The sequence below is a fragment of the Leptosomus discolor genome, chromosome 6 (genome assembly GCF_034619465.1).
Source record: "Leptosomus discolor isolate bLepDis1 chromosome 6, bLepDis1.hap2, whole genome shotgun sequence".
In the NCBI taxonomy this organism is placed as follows: domain Eukaryota; kingdom Metazoa; phylum Chordata; class Aves; order Leptosomiformes; family Leptosomidae; genus Leptosomus; species Leptosomus discolor.
This window is the reverse complement of record NC_141396.1, coordinates 41813405-41829107: the sequence shown is the minus strand read 5'-3', so window position 1 is coordinate 41829107 and position 15703 is coordinate 41813405. Positions and strand designations below refer to the sequence as shown.

At 38.9% G+C, this 15703-nt stretch overlaps 1 protein-coding gene across 1 annotated transcript in view; it reads left to right on the top strand.

Moving 5' to 3' along the window:
* ANKIB1 (ankyrin repeat and IBR domain containing 1) overlaps positions 1-15703 on the top strand; it is a 98142-nt gene that overhangs the window by 47595 nt on the left and 34844 nt on the right. The window contains exons 3-4 of the mRNA XM_086466323.1: positions 8142-8442; positions 12756-12938. Coding sequence (XP_086322449.1) covers positions 8142-8442; positions 12756-12938 — 484 coding nt within the window. The remainder of the gene's footprint in view (positions 1-8141; positions 8443-12755; positions 12939-15703) is intronic.

Genomic DNA, 15703 nt, shown 5'->3' with positions numbered 1-15703 from the left:
GATGATTGTTTTAGTAAGTGCATTTAAACAGTGTCTAAATGTGTGCACAGAGGAGCACTGCAACCTAAGGTTCCTGCTTTCCCAAGGGTGCAAAAAAAAACTAGTAGCAAGAAGAGGAAGTCATGAGGAGCACCAATTAGGTGGATATCTTTTATACAAAAATCAGAAGTCAAAACTTAGAGGAAAGAAGCATATGCAACTATTATACTTTCATAATTTTTTTTCCCAAATGAGCTGCAAAATTGCCTGGAAAACACCAAACAAATCTATTCATTCAGTTACCATGAAGAATTAAAACAAAAGAGAGGGGAAAAAAAAAAAAAAGACTCCTCCAGGATTTCTGAACAGCCTACTGAAAACTTCCATAAATTCAATACAAATTTCCTTACACAGGGACCCTGTTGCTTTGGTTAGTAACTCCATGCTTTTCCTATTTGCCCATATTAGACAAAGAGCTGCTATTAACATTCTCGTCATTTTTCTTTCGCTCACATTTATATGAGTAGTTATACAGTTATACTGTACTGGCTGTCCTGGCTGTGCCCCCTTCCAGTTTCTTGTGAAAATTAACCTTATCCTAGCCAAACCCAGGACAGGTGTACCAAGGCAAAGAATACTGTCTATCTACAGAAGGTCATACTTGATCATATTAGCTGAAACAAAACCACTAAACCAAAGGAACTTTTCAACCTGTTACCGTCTTTTTAGTAAAGAGAATAGCAAGTTCTTTATTGATGCATATTTGTATAAGACATTTCTTAGGTGTCTTTAGGTGATGGGCTACGTTAACAGGAGTCGGTCCAGAAGTCGAACTCAGACCCATGTGCTGACTGACCTTTAATCACTTTAGTAGTCTTTTAGAAACAAGCTGTTTGGGAAAACCGTAGGTGAAATGACAGCAATACAGTGAAAAAGAGTATAAGGCTTTTTTAGAGCCAGTTTAGGAGAGAGTGAAGACAGTGCTTGTTTTCTAGGCAGTAATTTTGAACATTACATTAAGTCCGTAAGTGAAATAGTTCCAGAAAGGCATATGTTGGCAGAGTCAAAGAGTTCCATGGCTCTAAGTAAAAGACATGATTTGTATGTGCCATAGTCTGGACTTGGTTCTCAAATTGGTGGTTTTCTCTGAAAATCTGCAGAAATTGTTTGGATACTCAGGAAATGGTTTTAACCCATTTTGCATATGTACCGTACTTGGTAAAAGTCGTATGAATGGGAACAAATGGGAGGCATTTTTGTTTAGGAAAAATACAGAATTGGAGGCCAGAGTGGAGCCCTTGACGTAAGCAATCGTGAAATGTCTGTGAAGACTCCAGATTTCAGAAGGAAGAATTAGCTCTTCACAGACTTCCATCAGAAGTGGAGGCGGTACCGTGACAGCCTCTCAGGTGCTTGCTTTGCTGTTAACCCAAGTCACCACTGGTATAACCTCACTCCTTAGTCTGGCAGGATATTACCAGTGTTTATGGGGATTCTGGTAGTGTTAGTAACAGTTCTTATGCAAGGGGCCAATGGAATTTAAGGCTTACAAAAAGTCAGGGTAATAGTCTGTGTTTTTTCTTTGATAAATGGTTAATGATCTGCCAGCAGATTCTTTATCCTAGAATAGAAATAGTCGCTGTCTCCTGCCCAGGTCTTTACTGCATGCAGGAGATTCCTGGGCTGTAAGAGAGGCTTAAGAATCTTAATGAAACAGAGAAGAAACTAAGTTCTAATAAGAATTTTCTAGCGCTATATAATGAATAAAATTGCCAATAATTACTTTTAATAGGCTTTCAATATCAAGTAAATAATAATACTCTTCACAGAATTATTTAAACCAGCTCATACTTCTGCATAGCTGTGTAAAATGACTAAAAAGATTTCTTCAGGTGCTTGCTAGTGCATGTGGTTGTTTTGTTATAGTACATTTGGAGGAAAAAGTACTTTGAATTAATGAAATAACTATGATTATTCGAGGTTTAATGCATCAGTGTTGACCTACTGTGTTGGAAGCTGAATGATTCGATAATTGTATGAATTAATGCATTGCATATGACTTAAATTACCAGGTAACAGGGCTTGGCTCTTCTGTATGTTGTTGTAACTCATGGCTTACCCCTACTTCTCTTAATGCTCAGAACATTACGAGCTTTAGGTTTCTGCCTGCACTGCAGTTTGCAATGTAACTTTTTTAATAGCAAGCCAGAGTTACGGGGGCTATCTTAACCCAAGGACAAGAGGGGATCATAGAATCACAGAATGGTTTGGGTTGGAAGGGACCTCAAAGATCATCTAGTTTCAACCCCCTGCCATGGCTGGGACACCTCCCACTAGACCAGGCTGCTCAAGGCTCCATCCAGCCTGGTCTTGAACACTTCCAGGGATGGAGCATCCACAACTTCCTTAGGCACCCTGTCCCAGTGTCTCACCACCCTCAGGGTGAAAAACTTCTTCCTTGTATCTAGTCTAAACCTGCCCTCTCCCAGCTTCCAATCATTACCCCTCGTCCTGTCACTGGACTTTTTAAAAAGTTCTTCCCCTGCCGAAAGGGAGCCCTGTGCAGATTAGTTACCTTGTTGCTGCAGCTCACCTTTTTCCAGTACCTTACTTGTCTTGCTTAAAGCAATGATGCAATTTGCTGTGTAGTTTACATAGTATACTTAAGTGCTTTGCATTCAAAAATGAGTAAATTTCTCTGTCTTTGAGCAGATTCAGACTTGCTTCAGTCTGCAGCTGTCAGAACTACCTTTATAATTTCATTTTACACTAGTTTTTATTTTGGTTGTATTTTTCTATACATAGGTACATTTTCATATTTTTTATATGCATGCATATATATATAAATGTGTGTGCATACATATAGCTATAATGTATATAGCAATTTTTTAGAGAGACAAAGAGACTGTGAATATGGTGGTTTTCATGCCCCGAACATGAAAGATTTTATTAAAATGTGTTGACGTTAGTTTCACAGGGGGAGGGAATTTGTCAGTTGTTTATTATTCAAGTTCACAGCCTTGTGATCTTGGGTCTCTTGCTGCTTTTCTGCAAATACAGATAGTAGTAGGTGTGAATGTTACAGCCCTTTCTTTTTTGTCACTATTTTCAACACTTTCTTGGTGCTTTTGTCACCTCAAGTTTGAATTCTGCAAAGAGCTACAGCTTGAAGCAAAGTCTGGAAACAGCAACTAAAGTCTGGCTGCCTTGTGGTCAGGTGGTATTTCCCATAGGCAATGCATATTTTCACTCTATCAGTACATTTCCAGGCAAAATTTAGCTTTTTATACCTCTGAAGTTGTGAGCGAAATTGCAGGGGTCTGTGGCACTTTTCTGTGGAAGTCTTACACATCAAAAAGCACTGGTAAAAATGGAGCCCTGTCGAACAATGAATTTGTGGATGTAAAATGTATTCATTTACTGGGTTTTGGACACTAGTCATCTCTGAAGTTTGAGTCATGGGTTCAGCTGGGCTTTTCATTGTTGGCTTGACGTCCCCTTGCACTGAAGAGCGGATCCTTTGACTTCTGGAAGAGATTAAAGAGAGAAAAAGGGGGAATACTGTGATAGCTCTGGTGCTTATCACATCCTTTTATGAGTCACAGAAGTTGACAAGCAAGGAGAACAAGTAATCAAGCCTAATTTTTCCCAAAGGCCAACAGTGATTTTTACAAATGCCACAAAATTGTTCGCAAAAATTTGCGTATGGTTCTTATGAAGTTTTCAAAATATTTAGAGGTGATTGGAGGTTTTTTAGCGGATAACTTTGGCAGAAGGGCAAACGTTAAACTTAGGCAAGGGAATAGCCTTCTAGGGAGGTTTTTTTGGATTTCTTTCTTGGAAAAAAAATCTGCTGATATTTCTTGCTGATGGGGTTGAAAATCTACCTTGCTGATAGACTTATTTGAGCAGGGATATTCTTTGTGCTATGAAGCGATAGTAAAACAGTGCAATAACACTTTAAAAGACTTAAATCTATCCTAGAGCTTTTAATCATTTAGTTAATACAGAAAAGTGCCTTTCTATATGTTTAAGAACAGAGAATCTGCAAGCAGGCAGGACATCAGCACTTCTCATTTTGATTAGGATATACGTAACTTCTTAAAACAAGAGTTTAACTTTTTTTTTTCCCAGGAGCTTAATTTTATGGTGGAAAAAGTTTACCTAATAGTTACTCACTACTAAAGTTACCTTTTAAACTATTGTTTAACCCTTTAGAGAGAAATTCAGGATTTAAAAAGGGGTACTGATATGACAGCCATCAAATTCTAGTTTTATGCACAGAGTTTCAGCCTAGGGCAGAACCACTGAACTGTAAAGGATAAGGTGAAATACCTACCTTGAGCTATGGGAGAGCATTTGTATCCATTCAGCATTTGTCTTCTACAAAGCTTCATTTATAAACATAGGTAAGTCTTAGTAATGGAAAACTAACAGGTTACAGCATATAGTCAGTCAAATAGGGAAGAAATTCCCATAGGTTGGGATTATTAAAGAATTTCATACAGTCAGTTTTTTTAAAAAACAAAGGCAGGGAGGTGAATATAGGCAGGATGGTCTCTTCAATTGATATGATTCAGTTAATGTTACTATTATGTTAGCAGAGGTTATGAATATTTTTGTTTGTGTGTAGAATACTGTTTTGTAAAGTGTCTGGTTTATGGCTCTCATGAGTCATCACAAAAACATTGTGCTATTCTGAAATCAGATGCACTGTAACCTGATTCAGGAGTGAATCACGTGCTTTAGAATACCACAGCATGGAATTCCACTGATGATAAAGAGCTAGATATTGAAAACGGACATGAACATTGTACTGTTACCAACCATAGAAGGTAATGATTAGATAGCTAAAGATACTAGAGAAACTTCATCTGGTTTGGGAGGAGACAACGAGGGTCTTCTTGCAATTAAAAAAAACTCAAGCCCTGATTCAGTGTCATACAGAAACCACAGACAGTTCTTCACTGAATTTTAAAGTAACATTTTACTTTGAATTAGAGAAGTAGCAGGAATCAGTACATTGAGTATAAAGCAACTTGGAGTGGGAGGAAAAGATGTGGTTAACAAATATCCAGAGGACTCTCCTGCCTTCAAAACATGTCTAATTAGGGCAGCCAGCCACTGTGTTCCACAGTGTAAGTGCAAACCTTCAAATAGAGTTCAGGCACTTGATGTGAAGGACAAAGTCTGTGGTCTTTGCATTGCTGAATTGTTTCTGTTAGCTTCCTACAGCGAGCTTGGTGCTGTGCCTCTGTGCCAGTTGAAGCCTTTAATCTTGTTATGTCCTCAATTGTATGTCCTCAGGGATTCCAGTTGAATGCTTCTGCATTCGAAAAACTGGTGCTTTTGCTACCGTACAGCAGGCCACTGTAGTCGGAGTCTGGCCCCTTTTTTATCACCCTTTCTTCTGCGCTCATTCCACAGCGAAATTGAAGATAACAGTTGTCTGCTGCCTTTACAAGCTTTATGTTACAGACATCAGGTGAAAATATCTGGGCCTACTGACTTGAACATCAGTGTTTTCTAGTTTTAAAAACTGCTGAAAAAGGAGCCACACATGAAGTCTTTTACAGTCTTCGGCTGCTGCCTCTTTCTTCCCAGTGCTGTGATCTCTTTTTTTTTTTTTTCTTAAGGAAGATGGAAGAATTTTGGGATGGAACATTAGGAGGCATATGGATAGTAAATGCCATGGGTAGGGTGAGGAGGGAATAATAAAATTTTTAAAAAAACCAAACACTTTCTTTATTCTTGACTTAAGGACTCTGAATTGAAAAAGTAACAGCTTTGCATTTTTGTTCATACCGCACTTTACAAATGCATTGAAGGCTAAGTTGGGGGTGATCTTTACTTGAGGTAAAAATATAACGAATCAAATTGTGAAAGGGAGTTAATGGAAAAACGGATACTGGTATACCATAAAAAAGATTTTATTGCAAAAGTAGAGAAACTCAGATTTTAGTGAGTCTCCAAAGTTACATCTCACGGAGACCAAGATGACTTGGATTTAGCCCTATATTTTCTATATCCAGGTTTTGCAGTGGATACCTGCAAAACCTCATATCTAAGGCATCTGGCATTCTCATATCCAAGTGCCTGTATAGAATTCATCTCCTCTCCCCCAATGAGTTATCTTTTCCCCTCCCTCTGCTTTCCCTCCTTCTGTCTCTGTTCTTTCCCCGTTTCCTTCCCCTCCTTTCTTTCCATTTCTAGTTTCAGACTGTGTAAGGCTAATTCAAATAAGGAAAGTGTTTGAAACTGGTTAGTCTTACTATTTCATGCAATTGGCTGTGAAGCATTTTGCCTGTGTTGCTAAATCTCTTTCCTCTGAAAAGAAAAAAAAAAAACAAGCAAACAAAATGTGCTATCACTTTTTTGGCAACATCTTTAATCTCAAACTTGGCATATTTGTATTTCCTAACAAATGCATCTATCATGTCAGCTGTCATGGAATGAAAGAGGGATTTCTCTAAGGAACATTTTTTGCTGCCAAAATAGGGCAACATAGAAAAGACTGTTTTGTTTTTATCTTTTCCTCTGAATGCTTTGTTACCACTTATTTAAGAAAACAGTATTTTAGTAATAAGTTTCATTTTGAACTCAAACTGTTCAGAGGTTTTCAGAGGGAAGAAAGGTCAGAAATTTGGCTGACCAAATGGCTACTATTTAAGACATCCTTCCATTGCAGGACCAGGTCATCTGTACCTGATTTTTTCTACAGAAATACTTGTCCAGTCTGTTTTCAATAATTTCCGAAAGGGAAGTTCCACACCCACCCTGTATAGCCTCTTCCTTTAATAAAAGAGTTTCGGGATTATTCTTTGTGCTGAACAAAGCATGGGAGAGCTCTGAGAGAGAAAGGCATACTGTGTAGCACCTGGGATGTATTCAGGGACAACAGACAGGGGTTGTGGTATTTGGACTTGTAACCATAGCATAAGGCAAAAACTGAGGTAAATAACATTTTATTTTGTCAATTTGGTTACTAAGTTCTCCTGCTCTCTGCTGTTCACCAAGGTCTGATTTTGTATTTAGGCAGTGCCTGCCTTCAGGTGGCTGAGCTGCCTGTTTTAAACTGAAAGTGATTGAAACTGTTTTACGGAATCTAATCTGGTATTATGTCTCTGGAAACTGCCCTTCCTACCTTCTCATGGAGTTCTTTCACTGTTGCTGTCTCTCTGACTGACCCCAGCCCTGCAAAGAGATAGTCTTTCTTCTCTGCCATCTCCTACCATGCAGTCTCCCTTAAGAAAAAAATTACTATTTTGGTATACTTCAAAAGGCTAAAGCAAGTTTGGGTTCACAGGGCTTCTATGATATGTCTCAGTGCTTCCGTTTCAGAACTGGATTGTAACTACTGTAATTCCTTGCTGGCAAGAAGCAGCAGAGCGCTGCATTGTCTCAGGAGCTGTCAGGAATCAGAGCTGTGATTCCAGGAATGAGTCTGTTCCTTCCCTACCATTCCCAAGCTGATCCTTTTGGCCGGTATAGTTTATTGTCCACTTTGAACTGCCTCTAAAGCATTCAAGAGAAGATTTAAATTCTTGCCAGCCTCTGTCATCTGCATAGGTGAGGGTTTGCATTATGTTGCACTTCAATGTATTCTAGAGCGAGAAAGCAAATGGAGTCTCTCCTCAATGCGTGCAGTGCTATCAGGAAAAGTATTTCGTGTATTTTGAGGATGTAGTAAGTACTTCATTGACATCTGGCTAAAGATATGGGAAAGGAGAATGAATTTTTAAGAAATCGCTCTGGCATTATCTATTTGCAACCTACCAAATGCACTACTACTCAGGACACAGAGGAGAAAAAAACGAAGTATCTGTTTCATCAGTCTTGTGACTTAATGACATTTATTGCAATCCAACACAGGATTGTAGAATAAACTTTGACAATTAAAATTTGTGTCACACACTGACAAAGTAATTGTATGTGGTACTTAATGATATTTCAGTAATTCATCCAGATCTTGACTCTTGACTCGTAAAAGAAATGAAGGAGAGCTGTGCAGTAGTAATTATCTATTAAGAAAGTTTATCATTAATATGGCTAATCAAAATCTTGGCAAGGAGAGAGCAGTCATAACAGACCCTTCCCACTTCAAGGAAATGAGTGGAAATGTGTGCTAATTATTTTTCTTCTACTTTTTCCCCACCTTGCAGAACTTTCCTTTTTGTTAGAGATGGTAACCCAAATAAACGGAATGTGCACAATGAGACATCTATGCACCTGCTGTGTATGGGACCTCAAATCATGATCTCGGAAGGAGCTCTTCATCCTCGCCTGACACGACCCTCAGAAGACGACTGCAGAAGAGCAGATTGTCTGCAAATGATCCTGAAGTGGAAGGGAGCAAAGCTGGATGAAGGACAATATGAACGAGCAGCTATTGATGCTGTTGATAACAAAAAAAATACACCTTTGCACTATGCTGCTGCCTCAGGGATGAAAACCTGTGTTGAGGTAAAAGTTCATATATAATCACAAGTCTATATGCTGCTAGTAGTACGTGACATGCACAGTGTTTCGCAAAGCTGTTTCGGGGAAGAAAAATCTGATGTAGTATACTGAATTAACTTTTTAATTCTATTTTTTATTAATTGGAAAAATGACAAACAGCCCAAAATTTACACTGTCTGTAGACAACAGTGAAAAAAATGGATTGCATACACATTAACTTCATGACATAAACTCCTCAGCATGAAGATGACTCATGTAGGGTTATAAAAATTTGAAATAATTACAAGACTGTAACACGGGAGAAAAAGCTTTAAAGATAGCCATAGGCGTACACATATATGTGTAAAGAGAAGTGAAATAACTGCCTCTTTATTATTAGTTTTATAAAACTCTCTTTATTCTGCTCTATAGCCAAGACTGGGAAATGCTGGCATTTGCTGGCTGTGTTTTGAGAACAGATTTGATGTCTTTAATTTACGGTGACCAGCTTTTTTACATACATCTTTATCATCAGTGGAATTCCATGCCATACATCTGTGCTAACATACTTAAATATAGTCACCTTTTTACAAATTAAAAATCACTTTAATATTTGTGAAAGTAGTGGATAGTAATGAGTAATTTGGAATCATAATGACTTTGAAGGTCTCCCATCAAATTTATTTCTAAACTATACCAAGTAATGAGGACTAGTGTTTAATTATACTGGTAGTTTAATTTAAAGAACATGAGAACAGACATCTAACATTCTCAAGAACAGCTAACGTTGACATAAGTCTGTTTATTGTAACATCAGTATTTGTATTTTGAATGGTGACAATTCAGAGTTCAGCATTTATATGTAAAATTTAGGCTATTTTTCTTCTATGTATAACTTCATATTTATTGAGACTACACTCATTAACTTAGTATGATCAGCAAAGTTTATCACCTCATTATTCACCTGCTTGTCTAGATAACTTCTGCATGTCTTAAACAGTCATGTCCCAGCACCTCTGGGACTTCACTGGTGACCTCTCTCTGCAGGAAAAACTTAACACTCGCCCTGTACTTTCCCAGTTTTTACAACTTTACAAACACGTTGGCCGTGTGATGTTTTAAAGTGATTTATTCTGAGTTGTTACGCGCTTGGTATACTGCTCAAAAACATTCATAGCCTTCTTTATTCCATTTTACATTTTACATTTACATTTATTCTTATTTTACATTTACCTTTTCCAGACTTTGTTCTTTACATATTCTTCATCTGGAGACAACTTCATATTTCTTCTTCTGGCCTGTTGTTCTACCTTCACATATTCTTCTGATATTTCTACAATTTTGTTCCATGCTTTTATTTAGTATCACTTTTTGAAAGTAGACAGTGGATTATTTGTCTTTTTTCTGCTTCTGCAAGAATGGTGAGTCTAAGTACACGTTGGGAGTTGTTACTGAGTGGCTTTTGATGGTAACATTCTGAATTAGGTCTTGTAGACTACTCTGGACAAAGCCGGGAGCTGCTTCTCCTCTCATGTGTTTGCTGACTATTTTGTCTATTAGTCAGTCACTTATGTAGTCTGAAATTTTAATTTAAGCATCGTGCATTAGCATAGCATTTTCTCAGTGTACTTGGGAGATGCAGTGACTCAAGTTCCCTTTATTTTTGTGGCTTCTGCCCCTGCTGCATTTCTGTTCTTGGTCAGCATGTCACTTCCGTTCTTAGAGGTTTGGTCAGGTGGTCACCAAAGCTTTTTTTGTTTAAGTCCAGAATTGTATTCCACTGGGATTCTCTGGTATTTGTTGATAGAGTTAGTTTATTTACCTGTGAGTTCGTTGTGGTTTTTTTTTAAAAAAAAAAAAAAAAAAAAAGTGAATAGCACCACCATTCCAATACTGTGAACTTCTCTGTGATTCTCACATAATATGTTTTGTGGTATTACTTTGTTACACTGATTGTATTCTGTCAAGTTACCAGCTATTGTCTGAAAATTCTCATTTAAAATTTGTCATTTCAATTCCCCAGCCTCAACTGTGCACCATCTTGAACTGGATGCTCTTCTTTATCTTCATTAGTCCTTAGTTTTTCATTAGTCCCCTCTTTAAAAGCTCAGATAGTGTCTTTCTATTTCTGATAGCCTACCCTTCTCTCATTCTGTTAGTATAAAGATCATTCTCCCTACTTTTCTGAGCTTGTCATGGATGGAAACTCAGCTTCCTTATGCCATTTTCTGTGCTATAACTTAAGCCTCTGTCTCTCTGGTCCCCTGCCCAATACTGAGGGGAGTTAAGAGGATTCTGCTCTTAGATGCTGATACTTAGCCTCCAGTATCACAGCCTGAATCTTACCCCGGTACCATCTCTCTTCTCTGACCTGTGTTCTTACAGCTTCACAAGCTCCATGCTAGCAGTTTGTCTTCAGCAATCCCTAGAAATTATTTACACACTTAGTGATTTTCACCAAGGAGGCAAGTCAGTGTGCTCAGACCCAGTTTGTCTTTGAAGAAGAATTTATGGTCCAGTCCACATTTGCCAGAGTTTGGACACAGTTATGTAGTCCAACTAGGCATGGTTTCTACATTAGAAGTTCAAACTTCATTATGTGCCCTACCATAGGGTAGAGGACCTTGGACCCTAAGGTTAGTATCTGAGATATCTTAGGTCCTCCAGTATAGTGTGTAGTCCTTCTGACTCCTTCAACAGGAACAGGGTTATGAACAGGAACAGTGCCTTATGAAAAGCCCAAAACAGAGCTTGATGAAGGACTTTAACAATGATCTCTTTGTTCCTGGAAGTATTTGAGGATTAAAATCCTTAACAAAACAAAAAGAGATAAAAAACTGAATTGCCCAGACCTGAAGTTGTCTTCCCTCTCTCTCCAGTAAACTGAAGGTTACTTAGAACCCCAGGAGTGCCTTTTGCCTGGTTTTATGGTGGTTACTCTCACTTCAGAGCAGCATTCCTCTTTAATATTCTCCTTCTTTTTCCAGCCTTGTGTATTCCCCTATACCCACATAAGGAAAGGAAAAACCAAACATTGTCCCATATGCATGAACCACCTGCTAGTTGATTTGTTCAGAGTTGATAGTCAAATGTGCAGTCTTGATACTACTCCATTCACATGTGTTCTGTTTCTCCTGTGAACAGAACAGCTGTCTGGAACCCATTCCTAGAGACAGTTTGGGCAAAGTTAATGTGCTTACCTCAAAATAATACTGAATAGAAAAAAGACTTAACTTTCCTGCTGAACGGCATGATTTGGGTTTATGCAGATATATTCCACTCTGTCACAGTGTATTTGGCATATTAAATGGCCTTTTTGCAATTGATTAAATTATTAATGTGATTATTTACATTATTAATCTTCTTTTAATTACTTAAGACACACAAACCTTTTTAACTGTGCTTCCAGAGAAATATAGTATCATTATTAAAAACATGTTGATTTGCATATTCCTCATTTTGCAGATTAGATTTTGAGCTGCATAGGTCTATGGAGTGTTCTTTCAGGTATATTTATTATTTTTCTTCCTCAGAAGGTGTCTTAGTTGCCTGAGTTAAATTTCTGTTAGAGTTTAAAAGGTACAGACAGAATGTGAGACTCAAGTTAACAAAGTTTTGGTGATGTTGAGTTCAGACAGAACGAGATAACTGTAGGCTGGGTATCTTGATACTTATCCTAGTAATATCTTTATTTCTGCATGATACTCTGCTATGAAGATAAAATATGGTGTCATACTTAATGACACTAATATCTTCTCAGCTAAATCTTGTTGTTACACTGGTTTGTGTTATTTTGGGGTTTGCATTTATTTTTATTTTGGAGAAAGTGGGAAAAGTGAATTTGTTCCTCCTACCTAAGGAATCTCCCATTTTCTGTCACCACCAGTGTGCCAGTGCTGGGAAGAATGGTGGAGTTTTACCCATATATAAAGAATGTGCAAAGTCGTTTCCAGCTCCATCTTGCCAGGTGCTTGAGGACCTCAGGCTCCTCATTTTCTATGAAGTACTGACCATACTAGTAGAGCAGAATTTTAGTGTTTAAAACCAGAGAGAGACATGTTGTACAGCATTGCCTTGTAACATGTTTCTGAGATTTTGTGGTTCCATGGAATTATGGCAGGTATAGGTATAGTTATGTATGAAATCAAGCAGTAATTTGTTTCATAACAACACAGAATCTTTCTTTCACAAAGACCATTACTATTATATTTGTCTCTTCTTTCTGTTTTCCTTGTGTTTTTTTTTTTTTGTTCTCTTCTTGACTGGCATGTCTTTTCTTCAGGGTATTATTAGAGTTGGTAATTAATAACCGTTTACTTTGCTGTTTTGCTTTTCAGCTTCTAGTAAAACATGGTGGAGATTTGTTTGCAGAAAACGAAAATAAAGACACCCCATGTGACTGTGCAGAGAAACAACACCACAAAGAGCTGGCTCTTAACCTGGAATCTCGAATGGTATTTTCACGTGATCCTGAAGCTGAAAGCATTGAAGCTGAATATGCTGCTTTAGACAAAAAAGAGGTCAGAGGATACCTTAAATTGGAGTATTTTACTCATTTATATTTGTAGCGGTTACATTGTGACAAAATTCTGCAAGGAATTTCGGTAGATACTGTACTTTGTACTGTGTATTTGTAAACCATTAGATTTTGACAGCTCTTTCTAGCTTTCAAGTTAAGCTCAGAGAACATAACAAGTATATTGTCAAAAGTAAAGAGAAGTTTTATTCATATGCTTAATTACATGGACTGGGTTGAAAGTGTTGCAGGCTGTGAGGCTGGAGGAAATACAGTGAGGCCAGAAAGCTGGGAAACAGTTTTTTTACGTCTTTTTATTTCTTAAGATGCCTTTCTGTCTAAAAACGAGCGGAGAAATTCTGAAAAGGAGAAAATCTGTAGGATAGAATAGGGAAAATGTTCTGGTGGATCTTCCTAGGTCAAGACTGGGTTGAATGTCACCAAAAACCGGCTGATTAGTGCAGGATTTCAAAACATTGCATTTACTTTCTTGTTTTATAACATGATGCCTGAAACTACTGCCCACCAGAACTTGTATGAAAACCAGGTCATAACAGGTGTTGCTATACCGATGTCAGTTTTTCGAAGAGACAGACAATTCGCTGACAGAAGTTTGCTTGAATTCTGGTATGCCTTACAGAAGACTGTGATTTGATAAGGATAATTTGACCAAAAAGATTCTGAGCAAAAGTTCCCTCCCCCATCCATTATCAGATCTTAATAAACTAAAATTACAAATAGAATGCATAGAGAAATTATATTATTCAGTAAATATTACGAAGTATTTCTGTGTAAGTTAAAGGACAATAGATTTCTCTATGGCTACTCCCTTCAAAAGTAGCGTGGCCTTGCCTTTCACTAGCTTAGCCCACCTATGACCTAATGATGCTTAAAAGAAAAATCATTCAGATTTAGATATGAGTAGGCTTAGATCACATCAACTGTTTCCCTGAAAAACGCCACGCATGGTCACTTTTATTTGAAATCAAGAAAGTCTTTGTACTGTTCAATTAATTTTCTGACTAATTTGCTTGAATAAATTCAAAAATAAACAAGTTTAATTAAACCGTTTATTCCCAGATGAGAGGTTTTGACATGAGCTTTAATATACTTGAATTGTACATTGAAATAGCAAATGTAATTAACTAATTTTAGTTTCTCTGAATATTCCCATCTAGAGACACTCAAATTGTTGTAGGAGTGTAGTCTGAAATTATATTTTCTCTTTGGCAACACCACTTTAAAAGATCATTGTGGCTTCCTGTCACGATTGCAGTTTACCACTCCTTTGGTTGTACGGGTAGAACTATTTGAGTGGTTATGTTGTTGACTGGATCATAGCAATGATTTGACTTAGAAGAAGAAAAAGTTTTCAAGAGTGGTAATAGGTAATTGTTTTATTTAACCTGAATAATTTTTGTCATTATATTTATATCATGGGTTTGCTGGCATATGCACCAGGACAGCTAAGAGAATAGTGAATTTACAAATATGGGTGGGGCAAATCAAGAATCACTTGAACAGGCTTTTCAGCAAGCGAAAATAGTGTCTCATGACTGTTTAAGGTAGATGCTCAGAGTGTGGTGGGTTGACCCTGGCCAAAATGCCAGGTGCCCACCAAAGCCATTCTATCGCTCTCCCTCCTTAACTGGACAGGAGAGAGGAGAGGAAAAAAAATAACAACAGGCTTGTGGGGTTGAGATAAGGACAGGGAGATCACTCAGCATTTACCGTCACGGGCAAAACAGACTCCATTAAAGAAAAAATGTAATTTATTGCCAATTAACTCAGAGAGGAGTAATGAGAAATAAAACCAAATCTTAAACCACCTTCCCCCCACCCCTCCCTCCTTTCCCAGGCATAGCTTTGATCCCGATTTTCCTCCCTCCTCCCCCTCCCCAGCGGCGCAGGGAGAAAACAGAGAATGGGGGTTGGGGTCAGTTCATCACACTGTTGTTTTCTGCCGCTTCTTCCTCCTTAAGGGGAGGACTCCTCACACACTTTCCCTGCTCCAATGTGGGGTCCCCCTCACGGGAGAAAGTCCTCCATGACTTCTCCAGCGTGAGTCTTCCCACGGGTTCAGTCCTTCATGAACTGCTCCAGCGTGGGTCTCCTTCGTGGTGTGCAGTCCTTCAGGAACCGACTGCTCCAGCATGAGCCCCCCTGACAGGGTCTCTGGCAGCAAACCTGCTCCAGCGTGGGCTTCTCTCTCTCCACGGGCCACAGGTCCTGCCAGGAGCCTGCTCCGGTGCAGGCTTCCCACGGGTTCACAGCTTCCTTCAGGCATCCACCTACTCCAGGGTGGGGGCCCTCCCCGGGGTGTAGGCAGTCATCTGCTCCACCACCCATGGGCTGCAGGGGGACAGCCTGCCTCACCATGGTCTTCACCACAGGCCGCAGGGGAATCGCTGCTCTGGCGCCTGGAGCATCTCCTCCCCCTCCTTCTGCACTGACCTTGGTGTCTGCGGGATGTTTCTCTCACATATTCTCACTCCTCTCACTCGCTGCAATTACTGCTGCACAACAACTTTTTCACTCTCTTAAATACGTTATCACAGAGGCGAAAAACGCTGTCGCTGATTGGCTCGGCCTTGGCCAGCGGCGGGTCCGTCTTAAAGCCGGCTGGCATTGGCTATATCTGACATAGGGGAAACTTCTAGCAACTTCATACAGAAGCCACCCCTGTAACCCCCCCCCGCTACCAAAACCTTGCCACTCAGACCCGTTACACAGAGAAAAATCAGCTTAAAGACTTGGTAGTTACAAGGG